The sequence below is a fragment of the Temnothorax longispinosus genome, chromosome 11, assembly GCF_030848805.1.
Source record: "Temnothorax longispinosus isolate EJ_2023e chromosome 11, Tlon_JGU_v1, whole genome shotgun sequence".
NCBI classification, from domain to species: domain Eukaryota; kingdom Metazoa; phylum Arthropoda; class Insecta; order Hymenoptera; family Formicidae; genus Temnothorax; species Temnothorax longispinosus.
This window is the reverse complement of record NC_092368.1, coordinates 1716520-1736721: the sequence shown is the minus strand read 5'-3', so window position 1 is coordinate 1736721 and position 20202 is coordinate 1716520. Positions and strand designations below refer to the sequence as shown.

At 34.8% G+C, this 20202-nt stretch overlaps 2 protein-coding genes and 1 long non-coding RNA gene across 6 annotated transcripts in view; 2 read left to right on the top strand and 1 right to left on the bottom strand.

The window, feature by feature from the left end:
• The window catches only part of LOC139822010 (solute carrier family 15 member 2), a 12654-nt gene extending 4017 nt beyond the window's left edge, over window positions 1-8637 (bottom strand). Inside the window, exons 1-4 of one of the 2 annotated variants that reach the window (XM_071793517.1) lie at window positions 8479-8637; window positions 6374-6414; window positions 881-959; window positions 83-311 (exon numbers count right to left, since the gene is read on the bottom strand). In XM_071793517.1, coding sequence (XP_071649618.1) covers window positions 83-311; window positions 881-959; window positions 6374-6414; window positions 8479-8530 — 401 coding nt within the window. In that variant the 5' untranslated portion in view covers window positions 8531-8637. Of the gene's footprint in view, window positions 1-82; window positions 312-880; window positions 960-4455; window positions 4707-6373; window positions 6415-8478 lie in introns of those variants that run through there. The other variant, XM_071793518.1, reaches the window with a different exon arrangement.
• On the top strand, window positions 4750-6349 carry LOC139822031 (uncharacterized). The gene is made up of 2 exons (XR_011734426.1): window positions 4750-5105; window positions 5752-6349. It is a non-coding gene; the product is annotated as an uncharacterized lncRNA (long non-coding RNA).
• On the top strand, window positions 8135-20078 carry Elgi (E3 ubiquitin-protein ligase NRDP1 elgi). Of its 3 annotated transcripts, none has more exons than XM_071793536.1 (4): window positions 8135-8257; window positions 14791-15002; window positions 15965-16552; window positions 17028-20078. In XM_071793536.1, the coding sequence occupies exons 2-4, from the start codon at window positions 14913-14915 to the stop codon at window positions 17295-17297; spliced, it is 948 nt and encodes a 315-aa protein (XP_071649637.1). In that variant the 5' UTR covers window positions 8135-8257; window positions 14791-14912; the 3' UTR covers window positions 17298-20078. The 3 variants fall into 3 exon arrangements, with proteins under 3 accessions (XP_071649637.1, XP_071649636.1, XP_071649638.1); XM_071793535.1 differs by having other exon boundaries at window positions 15947-16552; XM_071793537.1 differs by lacking the exon at window positions 8135-8257 and having other exon boundaries at window positions 14816-15002; window positions 15921-16552.
• Window positions 20079-20202: the final 124 nt, after the last annotated feature.

The following is a 20202-nucleotide window of genomic DNA, read 5'->3' as shown; positions in this document are numbered from 1 at the left end:
TAGAGAAGTTGAAAATTATTTTTAATCTGTGCTAATTTTTTATATTAATATTATGGTTGTTTTAGACATATATTATACTAACCTTGCGGGCAATCCGATGGTCGGTGCCGCACTCAAGGATAGAATCACTTGTCCAAGTGCGTAAATAATACTTAAATAAAAAATAGTATTGAATTTTCCGAGCCATGAATCGGATATGATCGCACCCAACAGCGGAAAGAAATAGACGAAACAGGTGAAGACATGATAGATTATTGTAGAAGTGTCCTCACTGTATCCCAGCATGTTAAACAAGTACAGCGAGAGGACGGCTGAAAGATAATTTCGTGTTAATTCACAATCTCTCCATTAAATTATATACGATCAGATTCAAGATTAAGATCAAACTGTTCATCAAAGCCTCTCCAAAATTTTAGAATTGTATGAAAACAGTAAAAGGAAATATTACATTATAAATACATTATAAATTTTGTTGATAACGTATCTTAAATTGATATAATTTTTAGGGATTATCAAAAGGATAAGTATAATGTAATAATATTATTCTGTTAAAAAAATAAAAATATAATCCAACAGCACACGAGAAAATCTAAAAAAATATCACATTTGTATAAAATTATCAATTTGTTACTATGATAACTGCAATAATATAGAAATGTTACAAAAATTAATCTTCAATGAAATTAGCAATTTTTATAGAATATTAGAGCGAAAAGTTTATTCTATGTTTCCAATTAAATATTGTACTAGTTTCGACTAGAGTTGTTGGAACTAGAATTAAAGGAACAATTGTTCTAATTGTCGTATCATTACTTTTAAATTACGTAGATTGTGGAGTGACGTTAATACTTAAATTGACGTTGATGATTTGTATACTTACTGCGCATTCCATAATAACAAAATCTCTCGCAGAATTCATTGCTGATAATGAAGAATACTGATTTGGGATACTTCACTTTCTGAAAATTTTTTTAGAAAAAAATTTCATTCTTTTTTTTAAATAAAATATCAAAATTTAATATAAACACATTGTATATAATACACAATATATAATAATGCATTAATATAAAAATATTATTTTACTAACTTTAGCTTACTTTATGATTTATTTCATAATCAAGAATAATTTTTTCAAGTTTTGAAAGCGATTTGTTGACGTATAAAATGAAATGGAAATCAAGTTAAATACTTTGGTAATTATTTCGCGAATTAATTAGTTCAATGATTTTAGTTCTTAAATTAAGTTTGTCCTAAAGTAAAATCAATTTTTATGTATTTTTAATTATGTAGTTGAAATGTAAGGAACTAATTTTTTGTTAACGAGACACTCGACCTGGAGTTACGAAAGTAGCTTTTCAAAGGAAGAGATCTAGCGCAATCACATTGACCCGATTAACATCATATTATTATACAACAGGCACATTTATTTTCCAGTGTTTCCCAGCGAGGATTGAAATGCGAAGGTCGTGCCGACCGAATTATCATTTATGCCATGTATATTGAATTTAACGATTGGGGATAAAGACTTTAGAAACGAGATAACAAAATAAGCCTGGCACAATACTTTGTGAGGAAGTAATCTATTTTTCACTTAATGTTCTCCATTACGCGAGAACGTATATATATTTATCCTTTTCGTCGTGTCGACATATTGTCTGTCTTCGGTAAATAATTAAATTTATACCGAATATATGAAAATATATGAAGAATTGCTGGCGGTAAACTCACATAAATTTGTGAGTGAGCATTTGTAACAAGTTGTATGCAGCTGTTTTTGCAACTAGGTTTCTAAAAGCAAGCGGCTGTTTATTATATTATACATAGAACCTTACAGCAATTTGTTTCAATGAAATTTTTACACGTGAAGAGATTATTACAGAGTAAATATATGTATTCTCACAACGATGTCCATTTCCAGTTATTGCTTTGACAATTAAGTCGATGATAACATTGTCTTTTACGTCGTCAGGGACGACGATGAACTGCTGGGTATACGAGCATCGATAGTGTGTGTGAATGATGTAAAGTACAATATAAATTGCATTGCGATATATTATCAGTTGATAGAAGCATTGACATTTAAAAATTACGCGACGTAATTTCAGATTGTTATAAAATAATGTTGCGAGCTGTAATTAATTTCTGAGACGCCATGCAACAACAATCCTTAACGTCACTGTTTAAAGGGAATCTTAGGAAATACCACATCCGTTTGAGATTATCAATTTATTACTATATGCTGTTATTGAAGCCTTACTTAAACAGACATTTAAATGCCGTTGTGGAAAGAAAATGGAAACGCCGACGAAAATAGCAGTAATAAATGTCTATTATATATATATTAAAAGAAAAAAAAACAGACGCGCTCTTTTCCAACGATTAATGCATTTACGTAGTACGCACAAATGCGATAAAAGTGATAAAACTCGCGTTATATAAAGATATCTTTATCTACAATATCTGTACTTTCCTCCCGACAACTGTTCCGAATCAAATCTGAATCTTGATAATGCTCGTCGAGTAATTACGTTGTGGATTAAACAATTTGATAATGATGTATGTAAATGAAGAGCTTGACAGATGATCTAATTTCAGATATATACCCAGGTAGCACATAATATACGTTTCAGAAATGTTTTATAAGCGTTTTTCCAAAACGTTTTATAACCGATTTCTAGAAACGTTTCTCATGAGTAAAAATGTCCATTCGAAAAACGTTCGATGGAACGTTTCTTTTCCGATAAAATAACGTTTAAAAACCTATTATAGAAACGTTTTGTTTTAATGATAAAGACATTTTAGATAAAGACATTTAAAATTCCTACTTTTCACGTCTTTTGAACGTGTTTATGCATAACGTCTTTGAGACATGCGTGAGAATGTTCTACAAGCTTTATGCATATACCATCTATGACGTCTATTCTTTTTCGAAGAAATTCCTGAACTGGTGCACATTCGTGCAATAAGTATAAAGTGAAAAAAAATATACTTGTCTCACTTTAACTTAATTGCATTACTGATGTGCACCAGTTCAGGAAGTTCTTCAAAACGGAACACACGTATAAATGTTCTTTCAATGGCCACGTTTAGCAGAACGTTTATTTTGCAACTGTTGGAAGTTTTCTAAGCTCAGATTTGTCCGATAACAAATAGATTAAGACCGGTAAGACAAAATTAATTTAAGTATAAATAAGTGCAAATTATAATTTGCTTTATCTATAATTATGTATAATATTAATGTATAAATTATACATAATTTATGTATAATACATAAATATTATACATAAATTATGTATAATATTTATGTATAATAGCTTTAGCCTTTTTTGAAACATTTAAATTTATATTGCACTAATTATTGCACAAAATAAATCATTTTATCCAGCCGATAATTCTTTACGGTTATGAAACTATGTATACGTTTAAAAAACGCACGGAAAAAAATTTAGCTAAAGGATTTGCTACTATACGGACAACTAACATTTTTTGCTGCGAGAGCTAATTAATTTTGCAATAATAGCAAAACCTTTTGCTGCAATATCAATGTTCAGCAAAACTGTTTGCTATTGCAACAAAATGTTTCGCTATTATTGCAAAATTAATTAGCTCTCGCAGCAAAAAATGTTAGTTGTCCCATATTTAACAAATAGATTTGCTGTTGCACCAAAATCTTTTTTTTCCATGCGTATATGAAACTAATATATGTGCTACCTGGATGGCAACAACACGGGTATTTAGCAATTTTGGTAAATGGTATACAAGTACACGGAAATCGCGGTATCCGGATTGATTATCACGTGCTGACCGGAATGGATTAGAGAACTTTAACAAAAACTTGCATCTCAGAGAAAGTATAATGGTCGGTCGTGACCAAGGGAATTAGTCGGGCATACTGAGGTGAATGGAAACGAGTCAATGAACCGGCGCTCAATTGAAAAACTAATTTATGCTCCAAACCTATTCACGTCGACTGTTATGGTAATTTAAGACTATGTAAATCGTAATACGCATTTGTCTTTCCGGCGCATCGGTAAAATCATGTAAAGGAAGGATGAAAGCGTTTACAAAATATTTAAATAAATTACATCTGTTTCTATATAAATATATAGAAACTATGTATTATCTACGAAGATCAAGACATAGATGATTTGACCTACATATAGCTCTTGTTAAAGAATCGAGAAGCAGCGAAGTCAGATTACACAAGTATCATTTTTAAGTAAAGATATAAACAAACAGAGGCATTTCTTTCTTGCAATGCGTTTTGGAGATCTGCAGTAAAGATCTCGCCTCTATTTTCTTAACGTTTATATTTTACAAAATTCAGAAATATTCTTTTGGTATTTCTTCGATATAATGAAATCGTTTTCTATCTTTTCCTTTAGAAAAATAAGCACGCGGTTAAATTATTCAGTAATTACTATTCACGATAAGTATGATAAAATTAAAGTTTACCTGCCGCACATGTATTTTATTTACGTCCATTGTATACGTCACAATAGAAAGGGGAAAAAAAGAACTGATGATATATTAATATCGATCACTAGCACGAGGATCGCTTCACTTCATCGGGTGGGTATTCTATCTGATATGTTACAGTTCGAACTACGTCCAGATTGAGGTTCGACGACGATCGGTCACTCGTCGTCGGTTTCGACGGCTCCGCTTGTACGCGCTCGTACATCGAGACTGACATCAGCGATCGTGAGCGAGCGTAATGTCGCTGCCAGAGTAGGTAGGTAGGTAGGTATCACCATGTAAGAATAGCCTATATACCTCGAAGCGGGTATAACGTACACGCGTGACGGAGTGTTACATTCGTGGTGCGAGCGTGTTCCGGCGTAGTATTTGGAACAACGTGAAAGTACCGTGGTCACATCGCAGAGCCACGTGTAACCGGTCGATCGGTTTTTAATTCGCAGGTGTTTCAGGTATTACGCGCGGATGTGACAGTTTCCGATTTACGCTCCAATACAAGCTCGCAATTAAAAAGCGCACGAGCGTCATTGCGTGCAAAGTAATGCACGCAAGAATGCAGGATATGAAAGGAGATAAAAGATATGACATTACAATTTTTAAGAAATTGATTTTTTCTCTCAGATCTAGTAAGTAATATTTATATATTTTGACATTTAATCCTGTGCAGCAAAAAACGCGCCTATTCCGAAGAAAATATCGCGATATTAATATTAGAAATCTATGACTTTGTGTTGCTGACCTCGTTGATGACGTAACGTAATTTATGCGCGTTTGCGGAATAAAAGCCGGAGGAGTCGTAGTTACATTATTTTGCGTAGTGTGATCACGCGCTATATCGAGTGTAATTAAAAGAACCGAGACATATCCGCCGATTCAATTGTTAGATTTTATTCTCGGTAAAATGACGTATCTCACACACATACACATATAAGACCTTTTTTCATATCTATAATACGTATGTCTGCGAATTATCTATCGTAGTACAATGATCACACGATTGTAGGCTGCAGTCCAATTATTATGGTCATATCTTTTATTTACGGAAAGAGATAAGCATTGTGATCGAGATAGATGATATGATTGTACAAAAATCAAAATCCAGACACTGTTGACAAAATAATTAACCGGTTGATTAAATTAATCTCTTTAAGAGTTTCTTAATCTAAGAAATAACCAATTTGCAAATATCGTTATAAAAGACTGCCATTGAAACAACTTTCATATACAAACTTTTATCTCAAACTGGAATGTCTCGTATATTGCGAATTACAGAATCTTTCGAGTGAAGCGGAGCGAAGTCTGATCGCGATGACAAGTAATGCGGAGGGAACAGAGAAAGAAGTTGCTCAATAAAAACGCGGTCGACCGATGGTACGTGAATGTAAATTCGATGCGGGACGTTTATTATCTGACGATTTTGCAACGTTGAAAAACGCGAGAGAACGGCTTCCCTTCTCTCGTTGCGGCAAAAAGATCGTCGAATCTTACATCATGTTTTCTTTTCTTATCGTCGAGCGATATTAACGTTATATATCAAAATGCGAGTAGCGTATTTACCGCACCATCATCGTTATGTGTGAATTATATAATGCGCTATATACACTTAAATGCGCGATAATATTAATGCGAGCTTTCAACCTCGTGGTAACGTTATAATTGAGCAAAAGTAATCCATGTTCATGTGCAAATTATCGCAGAAGCTCACCGGAATCACAGGCGGCCAAAATTATCAGACAGGATTACGGAATGCAAATGATGATGGTATTCCTATCTTATCTATTTATCTATCTGGAGATATAAATCTAAATATCTTAAACACTTAAATATATGTCATTATACTATAAACTGTATAAACTTATATAGTATGTTTCACGAATATTTATTTTAATCTCACCTCTTCTTGCGCTTCGGCATTGCTTTGATTATCCGGGTGATCTGAAACACGTAATATTTGACAAAGTGATTTATGTTGTTTGGGCTGTCATAAGAAAATTAAGACTGACAATGTTGTAGAAATGTAGAGGAGAAATCTTTTACCATTAAGCTGTCTTTATTTATAATTACTTCACATTCAACATAAATTGAATAACTTATAACATCAATAGCTATTATTTAAAAATTAGTCTAATCATTGTCAGCTATTTTAATCTATCTCAGTGAAAGCAAATGGCGATCGTTTACGCCAATCATCAATATTCATGAGCAGTAATTTGACTGTTTAAACTGGGTCACGGTCCAATTGTATATCGTATATCGTATAAAAGAATCATTAGGCAAGTAGTTACGACAATTAACTGAATATTCAATCACGTCATGAATATTTATTTCGCGGTTTGATCTCTGAAAACATTCGACAAAATCAGATATACGCGCGACAAAATGCAATAATATATTATTTGCGTCATTTTTTGACTTTGTTCCGTTACTCGATAATTTTTTTATCGCGTTTCCTGTATTAATTATGGCGATTAACCCTAGATAAATGACGTTGTCAAAAAAGATAAAAGATATTGTTATCAGAGCTTTAGCAATTACCGCTGCCACCGCTGGCCATATCGGCGGATGCAATACTCGACGTTCTTTAAAGCGATAAGAAAATTGTTTACAATACTAGTCTAAAAAAATTTTGCTGATTTTAAAAGAATTATTATTTTGACTGTTGTCTATAATTATAAGCATTGCCTTCCGTTCTTAAACAGCTTAATGTTTTGTTTAATTAAAATAATTATATGTCAGTAATCAAGATTTCTGTATAACACTTTTCTATTTTATTACCTATCCTATTTATATTAAATTATTTGCTTTTCTTTATTTTATTTAACCCTCCATTGTTGTCGTATGAGGTAAACGTTCATATTAGAGCAAAGTTTCTTGAACTTGAGATTAGTTTTCTTTATTATGATTGATTAAATTTCAATCCAATCTCAATCCCAATCCGTAGCATGATATGGGCTTAAGACTGTGTTGATCTGAAGAGACAATGCCGCATTAATACAGTGATATACGCGTATATATATATATATATATATATATATATATATATATATATATATATATATATGTATACAGACGCGGCACGGCGCTCATACGAGAGCGCTAACGTTTATTTAAACGAGGGCAATGGAGGGTTAATTGTAAGTATAAATAGAATATTTTTATATAACTGAAAAAAATTGTATAATATTTCGGTTTCGAGTTACGTTGTTATTGCTTGCACATCATTTGCGTAAACCATTTATTTTTATAAAATGATAACAGTTTCCGGCTTACGAAAATAAGTTATCTCATGAGAGATAAAAAAATTCTCAATAATCTGAACGTTTGTTAATTCATTAAATTGCCACTTAACGTTTATTTTTATCGACATAGATAGAATGACGTTTTATTACTCCTACATTTCATCAGTACTATGTCTGATCGTTTTCCAACTCGTGTTCGTATTTATTGAGACTCCAGTTATTTAATTGACGACTTGGTTTACTCACGATAAGCCAATTATATCTCAATCATCCTAAGATTTGTTAACCAATGTATATTTGCGTCAAACCGACGCGTAAAACACTTCGTTAGCGTCTGATGGTTGCTAAAGAAAAATTGCTGTTTATATTTATTATCAGGAAGTAATCCTGATAATAAATATAGTGTAATAATGCGATTAATAGAGGTTTATCAGAGAAAAGCGCTCTCATTTTAGTAATATCTCGGATCGCATAAACGATCGACCGGATTACAAGTGTGTGTGAAAGAAAGGCAAATTCCAAGGGATCGCGAAAGAAATGTAAGAATATTGCAATATCAGCAATCCAGACAATACGCATGTCTCAAATCGGAATATATGACGTCTTTAATACGTCTTATGTTCCGATTTAGGACATTGTGTTCACTAGGAGCGTTTGATCTCAATTTGATGCGAAACAAACGGCTATTTTTTTTATATATGCATGAACGATGAAAAACGAAGATATATGCCGCCGTTATAATTGTCAAAAAACGGAATACCTTGGATCTCGTTATCGAAAGTTTTTCTCTTCGATACACCCGTAGTGTCCATTTTCACCGATTCTTTTCGCCGTCCAACTTATTCCCACGACGTTGACTTGGACACTGATCCGTCTTACCGATCGTAATACCGCAAGTATGATGAACTATCACTCCTCATCTTATCTATCAATACCTGTAGACAAAACAATCTGATTACGAAGTTATTTTATCGCGCGCGATATTACCTATATACTCTCGAAATTCTTAAAATCCTGCACGCGGGTGTGAAGAGAACGTTGACGTTAGGATTAACCAAATGACGTGAAAGGCGACTTCCTTTCTTTCGATCGCAGCATATTGGCGAAAGCTTGTTATCAATAAGTGTGGCGATTGTGACGCAGAATAATGTGCGCTATATACTGCTTTTGTGTGTGTGTGTGTGTGTGTGTGTGTGTGTGTGTGTGTGTGTGTGTGTGTGTGTGTGTGTGTGTGTGTGTGTGTGAGCCGAAGATCTGGGTTCAAATCTGATAAAATATCAGTTTTTATTTCACGGCCACGATCACTCCCACACAGCAAACATATCAAAAAGACGTTCAGAAGATATCTCGAACATATCCTATCACCTAAAATATATCTTCGGGATATCTTCTGGACGTCTTTTTGATATGCATGCTGCGTGGGCTATCTCTCGGATATGGTGATGACAAAACCCACCAAGAGTATTTTTCCACGAGAATATCTCATCTGTATTTGAAGAGGAAACCAACCCTCAAGATTGGAAGTTGGGCAGTAAGTTGACCTGCTCCTAGGAAACAAGATTTTATATCGAAATCTCAAAAATTCTAAGGAGACCCAGGTCCTACTTGGATTCTGTTTGACTTAATTGAAATGTGCCATTGATTGATTTGATTGATTGTTATCATTAAGTGTTACATTATAAAAATATTTTCAAGTCAAGAATATTCTTTTTTCTGTGTATATAAAAAATATAAGGATATAAGGAGAATTGTGTTTATCGTACAGATTGCTGCGGTGCAAGTCTCTCGCAGATTCTCGTTCATCTCGATGAATACTCATTTCGTCCGTTATCTCGGCGATGAGAGTTCGAAATCAAATACAAGCAAAAATTGCGCTTTTCCGTGAGCGCGTCGCGATGCACGAACATTCGCACGCACGTGACATGGCTGCGCGGCGCGGTAAATGCAATACGCGTGAAGTTGCATTCAAATAATAGGTGTCAAGGCATCCGCGACGCGCGCGCAACATTCGGTGTACTCGATTTTTAAAGATGCGCAGCCGCGCACAAGCGCATCGAAACTAGCGAACTTCGCGTGCATTCGATACTCCGACGGCCGATTACGAAAAGCGTATTCGTCACCTTTTCTCTTTGATTTCTTTCGTAATCAAAAAGACAATTCTCCATGATTTTCTTTTATTAATCCTTTATTGCATATATAGTGTCCCTATATGGGAACACCTATATTTCCTCGCAGTTTTTCTATGTTATTTTTACGTATTTCATAATTGATTTGTGTAACATATTTCTAAGATTTAATTGTATGTGTGAAAATAACATAAATATGTAATTATATTTTTCTGTTTTTTGGCCCTACCGCACTGATAATTTTCAACTTCATCTATTACTTAATTTTAAAATACAATTTTATTACAATTGGAATTTGATAGCAAGATTCCCTTGTAAGGATTTTGAAAAATTACTTATACTGCGATATGTATCACTTGATAAGGACCCGCGGCGAAGCCTGGGTCGAAACGTCGTGTAACTATATGTATGGATTGCCAATTGTTGTCAAAAGAAATATATTTAGTTTTGGTTCAATATCGTTGGCGGAATAAACACTTACTTTGTGGTATTTATATTTTTATTCCCCTTACAGAAAAGTATTACTGACTAAATACTTAAAATCTCAGTGATTTAATACTGTCAATATTTATTTGGGAAATACTGGGAAAATACTGGTAGTGATAAATATTATAGGTAGTGATTAATACTACACAGAACTACTGGTGCTTAGTATTGAATTACTCACCAATATTTCGATTTCCGATATTTACCCGGCATAAAAAAAAATTATTTTTTTTTCGAAATTTTATTACTATTTTATAACTAAATTTGTTTCTTAAGATGCAGTCTATAATTATAAATATTTTCTCGTATTTGAAAAACACACTTACCTTGGTGGGATCAAACTCGGGACCTCTGGATCGTGAGCCAACTGCCTTACGTGGTAGACTACTTCTTAATTTGATGTAAGTGTTATATATAGTCTACATGTGTCATAACTAGCGCAAATATATAATTTTTCAAAAAGCATCTTAAGAAACAAATTCAGTTTAAAAAAAGTAATAAAATTTTGAATTGGATATTACAATATCCCTTACAGAAAAGTATTACTGACTAAATACTTAAAATCTCAGTGATTTAATACTGTCAATATTTATTTGGGAAATACTGGGAAAATACTGGTAGTGATAAATATTATAGGTAGTGATTAATACTACACAGAACTACTGGTGCTTAGTATTGAATTACTCACCAATATTTCGATTTCCGATATTTACCCGGCATAAAAAAAAATTATTTTTTTTTCGAAATTTTATTACTATTTTATAACTAAATTTGTTTCTTAAGATGCAGTCTATAATTATAAATATTTTCTCGTATTTGAAAAACACACTTACCTTGGTGGGATCAAACTCGGGACCTCTGGATCGTGAGCCAACTGCCTTACGTGGTAGACTACTTCTTAATTTGATGTAAGTGTTATATATAGTCTACATGTGTCATAACTAGCGCAAATATATAATTTTTCAAAAAGCATCTTAAGAAACAAATTCAGTTTAAAAAAAGTAATAAAATTTTGAATTGGATATAAGAATGATATCCGCAATATTATTTCAAAACTTGTACACTTTTATCACGACGAATTAGTACAGCCCTTACAAAAAAGTATTACTAGCTGGTTAGTAATAAATACTTATTTTGTGTATTAATAATACTAAAATTAAGTATTTATTAGTACTTGAATCACTGTGATCCAAGTATTGCATAGTATTTTATTACTGGTCAGTAATTTATGAAAGTAGTATTTAATACAGGACGAGTATTGAATACTTAGTATTAAATTTCTGATGAGAAAGCATTTAATACTAGGTGAAAAATACTTGTGTAATAAATACTTGTGTTGAATTACTGATGAGTATTTCAATGTTAGTACTGAAGTACTGAACCAAGAATTCCATGTGTAATAAATCATTGGCCAGTATTTTAATATTAATACTCAAGTACTGAACTGAATATTTCATGTGAAATTAATCACTGACCAATACTACAATTTGTATAGAAACATTATAATGGGTAATTCCTGATAATATTATGGAAAAGAGATAAAAGTAAGGCACAAATACATTTTATATGAAGGTCTGTACTAATTCGTCGTGATAAAAGTGTACAAGTTTTGAAATAGTACTGAGGATATCATTTTAATATCCAATTCAAAATTTTATTATTTTTTTTAAACTGAATTTGTTTCTTAAGATAATTTTTGAAAAATTATATATTTGCGCTGGTTATGACACATGTAGACTATATATAACACTTACATCAAATTAAGAAGTAGTCTACCACGTAAGGCAGTTGGCTCACGATCCAGAGGTCCCGAGTTCGATCCCACCAAGGTAAGTGTGTTTTTCAAATACGAGAAAATATTTATAATTATAGACTGCATCTTAAGAAACAAATTTAGTTATAAAATAGTAATAAAATTTCGAAAAAAGATAATTTTTTTTTATGCCGGGTAAATATCGAAAATCGAAATATTGGTGAGTAATTCAATACTAAGCACCAGTAGTTCTGTGTAGTATTAATCACTACCTATAATATTTATCACTACCAGTATTTTCTCAGTATTTCCCAAATAAATATTGACAGTATTAAATCACTGAGATTTTAAGTATTTAGTCAGTAATACTTTTCTGTAAGGGAGATCTTCATATAAAATGTATTTGTGCATTACTTTTATCTCTCTTCCTTAATATTATCAGGAATTACTCATTATAATGTTTCTATACAAATTGTAGTACTGGTCAATGATTAATTTCATATGGAATATTCCGTTCAGTACTTGAGTATTAACATTAAAATACTGGCCAGTGATTTATTACACATGGAATCCTCGGTCCAGTACTTCAGTACTAACATTGAAATACTCATCAGTAATTCAGCACAAGTATTTATTACACAAGTATTTATCACCTAGTATTAAATGCTTTCTTATCAGAAATTTAATACTAAGTATTCAATACTCGTCCTGTATTAAATACTACTTTCATAAATTACTGACCAGTAATAAAATACTGTGCAATACTTGGATCACAGTGATTCAAGTACTAATAAATACTTAATTTTAGTATTATTAATACACAAAATAAGTATTTATTACTAACCAGCTAGTAATACTTTTTTGTAAGGGTCATATTAGAGAATTTTGTTAAAAAGTAGCAACAATTTTATTATATTAGATCTGCCATTTTATATTTTCAAATTTTGCAGATTAAAAATCAGAAGTCTAAAAAACTCTTATGTATAAAATTTTATACGTAAATAAGCATAGTTAATTTTTTTCAATTTGGCTGTCATATATTGAATCTGTCATTTTGATTTATTAAATTACGATTTCAGATTTGCAATTATAGCAACTCCAAAAATTCCTACGTACTAAAATTCAGTAAAATATGTGCAACAGAAAAATTTGTGTAACACAAAGGGTTAAATTAGCGTATCATTGGATTTCCACTGGTGTGTGATGCCTCGTCATAGAATAGATCTTCCGGACGATCTTAATTACTGTTAGACACGATCTTTATTTAGTTTTGAGCTTCAGCTTACATATGCTGTTTATATGTATATCTATCCACGATTAGGGTTGGACGTTTACGCATAAAATACAATAATCTACATCTACATACGCGTATATATAAAGTAAACTTATAATGTTTAACGTCCCATATAGCACCAAGTCGTCTAAAAGAATGACTAAAACTCGACATATTTTCGTCATAGATATCTTACAGTGAAAGCGATTAGTTGGCGAAAAGATGGCTTTTCTTTTTCTAACTGCGTGTTTACATTAACATGCTGTCTAAATTTTACAAGATTCCTAAAAAAATCAGTTTACGAATGTATACTACATATACCTTAAAGAAATCAATCATTCAATTTATAATATCATAGTTTATATTAGTTACATTGTCTACATGTAAAAGGTTCGTGTAAACGTAAACAATCAGTAAACAACCCACGTAGATGATCTTGAAATTTCGGCACAACCCCCTTTGCCCACAATCGAGAACTCCGCTGGGTCTCCCCCCTCTCTCTTTATTCCGCGAAAGTTAAATAAAATGACGAAGAGAACATTTCTTAATCGTTCGCCTAGCGAAACGGAGCGGGTTAATTTTGACCTGTGTGCATTTTGGGAGCAGTAGCAAGCCGTTTAGCGCGTGAACGAGACGGATAGAACGGATCCGCGAGTATAACGGTAAAACCGTCTGTCCTGCACTGTCCGAGACAGTGGCGCGAATCTGGGTCTCCAGACTCTCCAGCGGCAGAGAGACGAGGGGGGCCATCTCCTCTTCTCATATTGTCAGTGCTGTTCTTCTCGCGCTTTATCGACGTCTATGGATTTTTCGCGGAATCGTGGAATTCCCGATTAGCAATCTCACGCGGAGCAAATCCGACCGAGCATGTGCGAGCTCGCGCGGAAAAGTGTGCTTTTTCGCGGTAAGCGCGCACGCGGAGAACCGACCGTGGCCGATATTAAAATTCGACCTTCATCAAGCCTCGCCTCATCATTACAAGAGTAAAATTGACCACCGATCGAGTAATTCTAAATATATCTAATCTAAATAATAAAATATATATTAGCAAACTGTGTAAATGTAATAAATAATAAATTTATAAAATACACCATAATACCTTATACTTAATCATAAATACACTTGAATAAAATATATTTGCAAAGTGTATTAATAGATCGTAAAATATATTAAAATGTATATTCGTAGAGATGTTACGCTTTAAATTTGCAAGATCTGAAGAGGTTTGAAGATGCTTCGCGAGAGAAGCTCGCGGAGGGAGTTTGAATTTTATAGGGTAATCATTTATTGTCGTACGACACATTTTTTAAATGTAATAATTGACTACAAGATAAAGGAGTTTCTAAAAACTCGAGAACTTTTCTGTTTTGTATTCAATTAACGTGCTTAAAAAATTTGTCGTACGACATATGAAATATCAGTATTAATCACCAGGGCCGTAGCGAGAAATCCCCTCCGTGCTCCCGCAAGTAAGCACGAGCAGATCCGTTCCTGACAATCGCGAGACACACGACACACGCAGTGACGCCGGAGGAGGCGACACGCATTCGCGAGCGATGGGGTTCGATGTGAGCCGCTTCAACGGCGACGTGGACGAGGAGCTTGTGTGTCCTATATGCTCTGGCGTGCTCGAGGACCCCGTTCAGGTACAGCATACGCGTGTTTCAATTTCCATTCGAGGACACCTCGCCGCGCGACCCACCCCCTCTCGCCTAACCTCCACCTCCACTGCGCTCATGTTTATTGTGCGAAGAGCTTTACCGGATTTGGGCAGGGAGAGGGACGAATTCACGCGTGGTTTATTTCGGTTTTCGGAAAGGTGGAGGATCAAGATCGAGAATTTTCGCGAGTTTCCATCTGAGAACCGCGCTGAACTCGTCTCTCGGAAGTAAGAAGTCGGTCGGTGGATCTGAAAGATTTTAGTTGACTTCGCACATCGAGAGAAAGAGAGAGAGAGACAGAGACAGAGAGAGCTCTCGAGTACGTAATACCTGGAGCTTCCATTTTCCGCGGTTTCCTGTTGTTCTCGTTCCCGTCACGCAATTTCGTTCGTCTCGAAAAGGCGAGCGAAATCGCGCATCTGTGAATATAGGTTAGCCTGACTTGTCGCTTTTAAACGTTGCTGCTATTGCTGATTAAGCATCGTCGGTGTTTACCGATCGAGAAGCTTGTATCTTCTGCAAAAATGCTTATTCTAAATTAAACACGTGTTTATGTGTCTACGTATGGAACGTAATAAGCTGCCGTCTTCTCTTTTACACTGCAATTTCGGCATCTCTTGCGTCACTCCATCCATGTATACATTTTAACAGATTCATACATTCTCTAACACAAAGGGTCTATTTTCTATTGCTGAACTGGCTGCACTAGTTCAGAGTTTATCTCTTTTACTCCACATTGAAAGAGAAAAGACACTGAACTAGTTCAGCAATAGAAAACAGACCCAAAGTATTTGCGTCATGCTTATGCCTAAAAGCTTCCATAATTTCATCACTCGGGGAGATTCGTGCATATCTTGCCAAAGGTAGCATGTACCTATACTAAAACTTTATCGCTTTATAAAGTTGTGGCAGCTTATGAGGACTGGCAGGTGAGTAATGTGTTGCAGGCACCAGTGTGCGAGCACGCCTTTTGTCGCACCTGCATCAACGAATGGATAAATCGCCAGCCTACGTGCCCTCTGGATCGTACGGCCATCACGTCCACGCAGCTTAGAGCAGTCCCCCGAATCCTTAGGAACCTCCTGGCCCGTTTGTCCATCAAGTGCGACAACATCATATACGGCTGCAACCATATCGTCAAGCTGGACGGGCTGGCTGCGCATCTCGAGCAGTGCGAGTACAATCCGAAGAGACCAATGTTGTGCGAGCAGGGTTGCAGCTTGATCATTCCCAAGAACGAGCTCAAGGATCACAATTGCGTGCGCGAGCTCCGCAATCTGATACAGTCGCAGCAGCAGAAGCTAACCGACATGAAGCGCGAACTCGGCGAGCAGCAGCTGCAGATCAACGAGCACAAACGCGAGATCCATCTGCTCAAGGATTTTATGCGCGCCCTCAGAGTGTCGAACCCGGCGATGCGCGCGATCGCCGATCAGATGGAACGGGACGACGTCGTCAGATGGTCCGCGTCTCTGCCACGCGCCAGGGTTACCAGGTGGGGCGGTATGATCTCCACGCCCGACGAGTTGCTGCAGGTACGAATTGTAGCAATAGATATAATTATAGCCGTAGATATATCCCAGCTAAGTCTATCAAAAGCAGATCTTGCCAAGTATTTGCTACAAATGTTATCAGAAAGATTACAGATTTGATGCCGATCCTGATTTATCACATAATATCGGCAGAACGCCAACAGAAATAATAGTCTGCTAACATAGACAGCAGATTGGTGGCAGAAATTCAGCAGATCCTACTGGAATCGTTCAGGCTCTGCACGGTTTTTGCTACCAATCTGCTGTCTGATTATGTTAGCAGACTTTGCTGGCAGAACATAAGCTGAATGCAGACGCAGATGTCAGTCTACTAACATATCTGATCAAATCTGTTGCCAATCTGCCGACAGACTGCTATTTTGGTTACTGGGATAGATATAGAATTAATTTATGTGCCAATTGTTAGATCGATTTTGCGACCGCACTCATTCTGAGATTGCATCTTTGACGTTTGCAGACGATGATCAAGAGAACTCTGTCGGAGTACAATTGCCCACCTCATGTGATCGACGAGCTGATGGAGAACTGCCACGAGAGGAAATGGCCGCCAGGTTTAAATTCTCTCGAGACTAGACAAAACTCGCGACGACAATACGACAACTACGTGTGCAAAAGAGTGCCTGGCAAACAAGCGGTACTGGTCCTCCACTGTGATAATATGCACATGCCGGAGGATATGATGGTCGAGCCTGGGTTAGTGATGATCTTTGCGCATGGTATCGAGTAGGTTGGACATCGTATATGAATACGATTATTAATTACACCATCACGACTCCAGATATACTGATATCGCGTCGCAAACGCAGTAGGAGTGAATGTGCTCGGCCACAGTTTGCGAATTGACATGAGTTTATTCTGGATAAGATTAATTCGCGAGAACAATCGTCTGATCATTGTCAAGTTTTACTCGGAAAATTCCTTCACCGGGATACTCGCATGTTTACGGTTAAAACCTTAAGATTTGCAAGATTGTCCTTGATGTGAATTCATTCCGAAGATAAATCGAAGCCGTCGAGCATACGCAAACGATGATGCACGCTGTCGCCCTTTGTGATACGCGATTCTGTGAGGCGCGATTGTCGCGTACAGGCTCGATTGGGATTGTAATTGTAATACGATACGGCAAACAACATCGGTAAACATGTTTCTTGACTCGCGTCAGATTTGATTCGCCGTTATCGGTTATCTCGATCGAACTCCCAGAAGAAAAAACTCAATCGAGTATCTCTGAATCGTTGCACTGTGATATACCACTTCGGTGAGAAACCTCCTGAAATCGCGTGATAAATGACCGACCACCGCCTCTCCTCCTTGGCCGGTCGATCGATCGAGTTGTACATTTTTTTATCGGCGGTTCGTTTATCGTTCATTTCAGGATCATTTACGGATACTTAGAAGTCTGTGAATATTTTACTATACTTTAGAGAAAGAGAGCAGCGTAAGCGAAGATTGGCGAAAACTCCCACTAATGATCTAAGCACAAACGAGAAATCTAAGAATGAAATACAGATTTGCCAGCGTTGCGATCTGTTTTTTAACATTTGACGCTTATTGGTCCTGTCAGGAATCGCGTTTTTTTTCCCCAATGATATTTTTCTCCTGCAATTCTTACCCTGCAATACTTCCTTGCAATACTTTTCCTTTTCTCCTCGAAAATTCATTCTAAGCTATGCGTCGTAAACAAGCTAATCATTATTATCGTCTGCATACGAATTTAAGCATTTCCTAAAAATTAATTATTTGTTGAATATGTAATAAATAGCTTGATTACTCTGAGTTAACGACACGTTTTGCTTCCTCGTCATATCACTGTGTTAGGGTGTTCTATTGTTCTATTGTTAAAAGAAAGTTTGAATTGCAAACTTTTCATAAGGCATACTATCAAAATATTATTTATTATAATATTAGTATTATGTAATTATAATTATAATTATATAATGTTAATAGCGATGGAGCACCCTATGTAAATTAATTACTGTAACGATTAATTAGTTTTGTATCGCAGTACTGATCTATGATTTGCGAAATGTGTAACATTAAAATGCTTCTTCACGTAGCTTCTTGCCTTGTCACGATGTACTTATAGGACCAACAGATTATTTTAAAAAGTTTTTATCACAATCTCGATCTTGTAATCTATTTTTATAATACAAGATAATGCCACGTAATGAAGGAGAATAGAGGTATTAGAATTCGTTCTCTCGGAGTCTATTAGAGTCTTTCTTTCGGAAAAACTCTCTAGTTCCGTCAGTTTTGCGTTACTTCTTAGTAGCGAAAATTGTATTACTGTCTTTTGTACCTTTTTTGTCCGATAAATTGTGTTATCTGATAAACATAGTGAGTTTTAAGTGTAATATTATACATCTAGAGATTGTATTAAGACAATTCGATGAACAGGCTGATTTCATACATATATATATAGTATATATAATATAATTGTAATAAAAAAAGCACGGATTTTACATATCAAGTGATTTAATATACCTTATATTTTTATTTTTTTTTCTCACTTTGATCAGGCTATACAATCCATAAATCCCTCGGATCTCAAATTACGCTCGACAAATAGATTCAATCATATACAAATGCTGAAACTAGACTGCAAGAAACGTTCCTATGGCTGTGAGTTCTGATTTCATAAATAATTTAATAAATAATGCTGTACGATTTTCCATACTCTTTTGGGATATTAGGCCTGTTCGTTTTCACTGAACTAATAAGTTAGAATGAAACAAATATATTTTTTTTCATTCTGACTTATTGCACTAGTTTAGAAGTGCAGCGAAAACAAACGGGCTTATTAAATCTCTAGTATACTGAATGAAAAGTCGCAACACCAATAATGGCCATAATCTATTTTACCATAGAAAGCAAATATTCTTCCCAAAATTGTATTTAAAAAAAAGATTCGCGCACGCATTATTTTTTAAATTACGTTAAAATTAAACACTTTTGTGGCATTTTTATTCATTTCATTCATTGTGGCATTGTTTCTTGGGAAATATAATTTATCTCGTTGTTAAGTTTACGTAAAATCGTCATTTGCGCATAGTTTTCGCGATTGCACTTCTAAGATAGTTTTTACGTAAAGTTCTAGCGTAATAATCACAGATGATTTATGATTTGCAATTATATAGAGCAATGTTGAAATTAGCAGATTTGTGCATTTATAAATATATTTTATTCTTCATATTCTCTTTCATTAAAAATTACAAAATATTGTGTTTACAATCGCAAATCGTTTCATTATGATTGTTATAGTGATACGACGTCGTGACTTGACGAAGAGGCAAGCATTATGTTAGAATGGCGATTTCCGTAACATTAATTAAACCAAGACTGAGCAAAAAAAAAAAGATAAAAATCCATGAGAACGAACTTTTGAGAACTTATTATATAAGAATTTGGATTTATTTACAAGATGTGCCGAATGCGATAACGCACAAATATTACAAATATATATCTATATATTCACAAAATAAAAAACGCTTATGACTTTTACAGAAAATCTTATTTCCTTTTTTAATGATTTGCATCATTGTATTAAAACCAACTTCCTGCGTTCCTACACATTATTTTATAACTTACATCCTTTATTAAATCATATCTTTGGTTACACTTGAGCTTCCTTA

Excerpts from the sequence above, each read along its gene's own strand:
- Elgi (XM_071793535.1), top strand. The coding sequence starts at position 14,913 with ATGGGGTTCGATGTGAGCCGCTTCAACGGCGACGTGGACGAGGAGCTT. Across the intron at positions 15,003-15,946 it reads TGCTCGAGGACCCCGTTCAG|GTGAGTAATGTGTTGCAGGC; the intron begins GTACAGCATACG and ends GAGGACTGGCAG. Across the intron at positions 16,553-17,027 it reads CGCCCGACGAGTTGCTGCAG|ACGATGATCAAGAGAACTCT; the intron begins GTACGAATTGTA and ends TGACGTTTGCAG.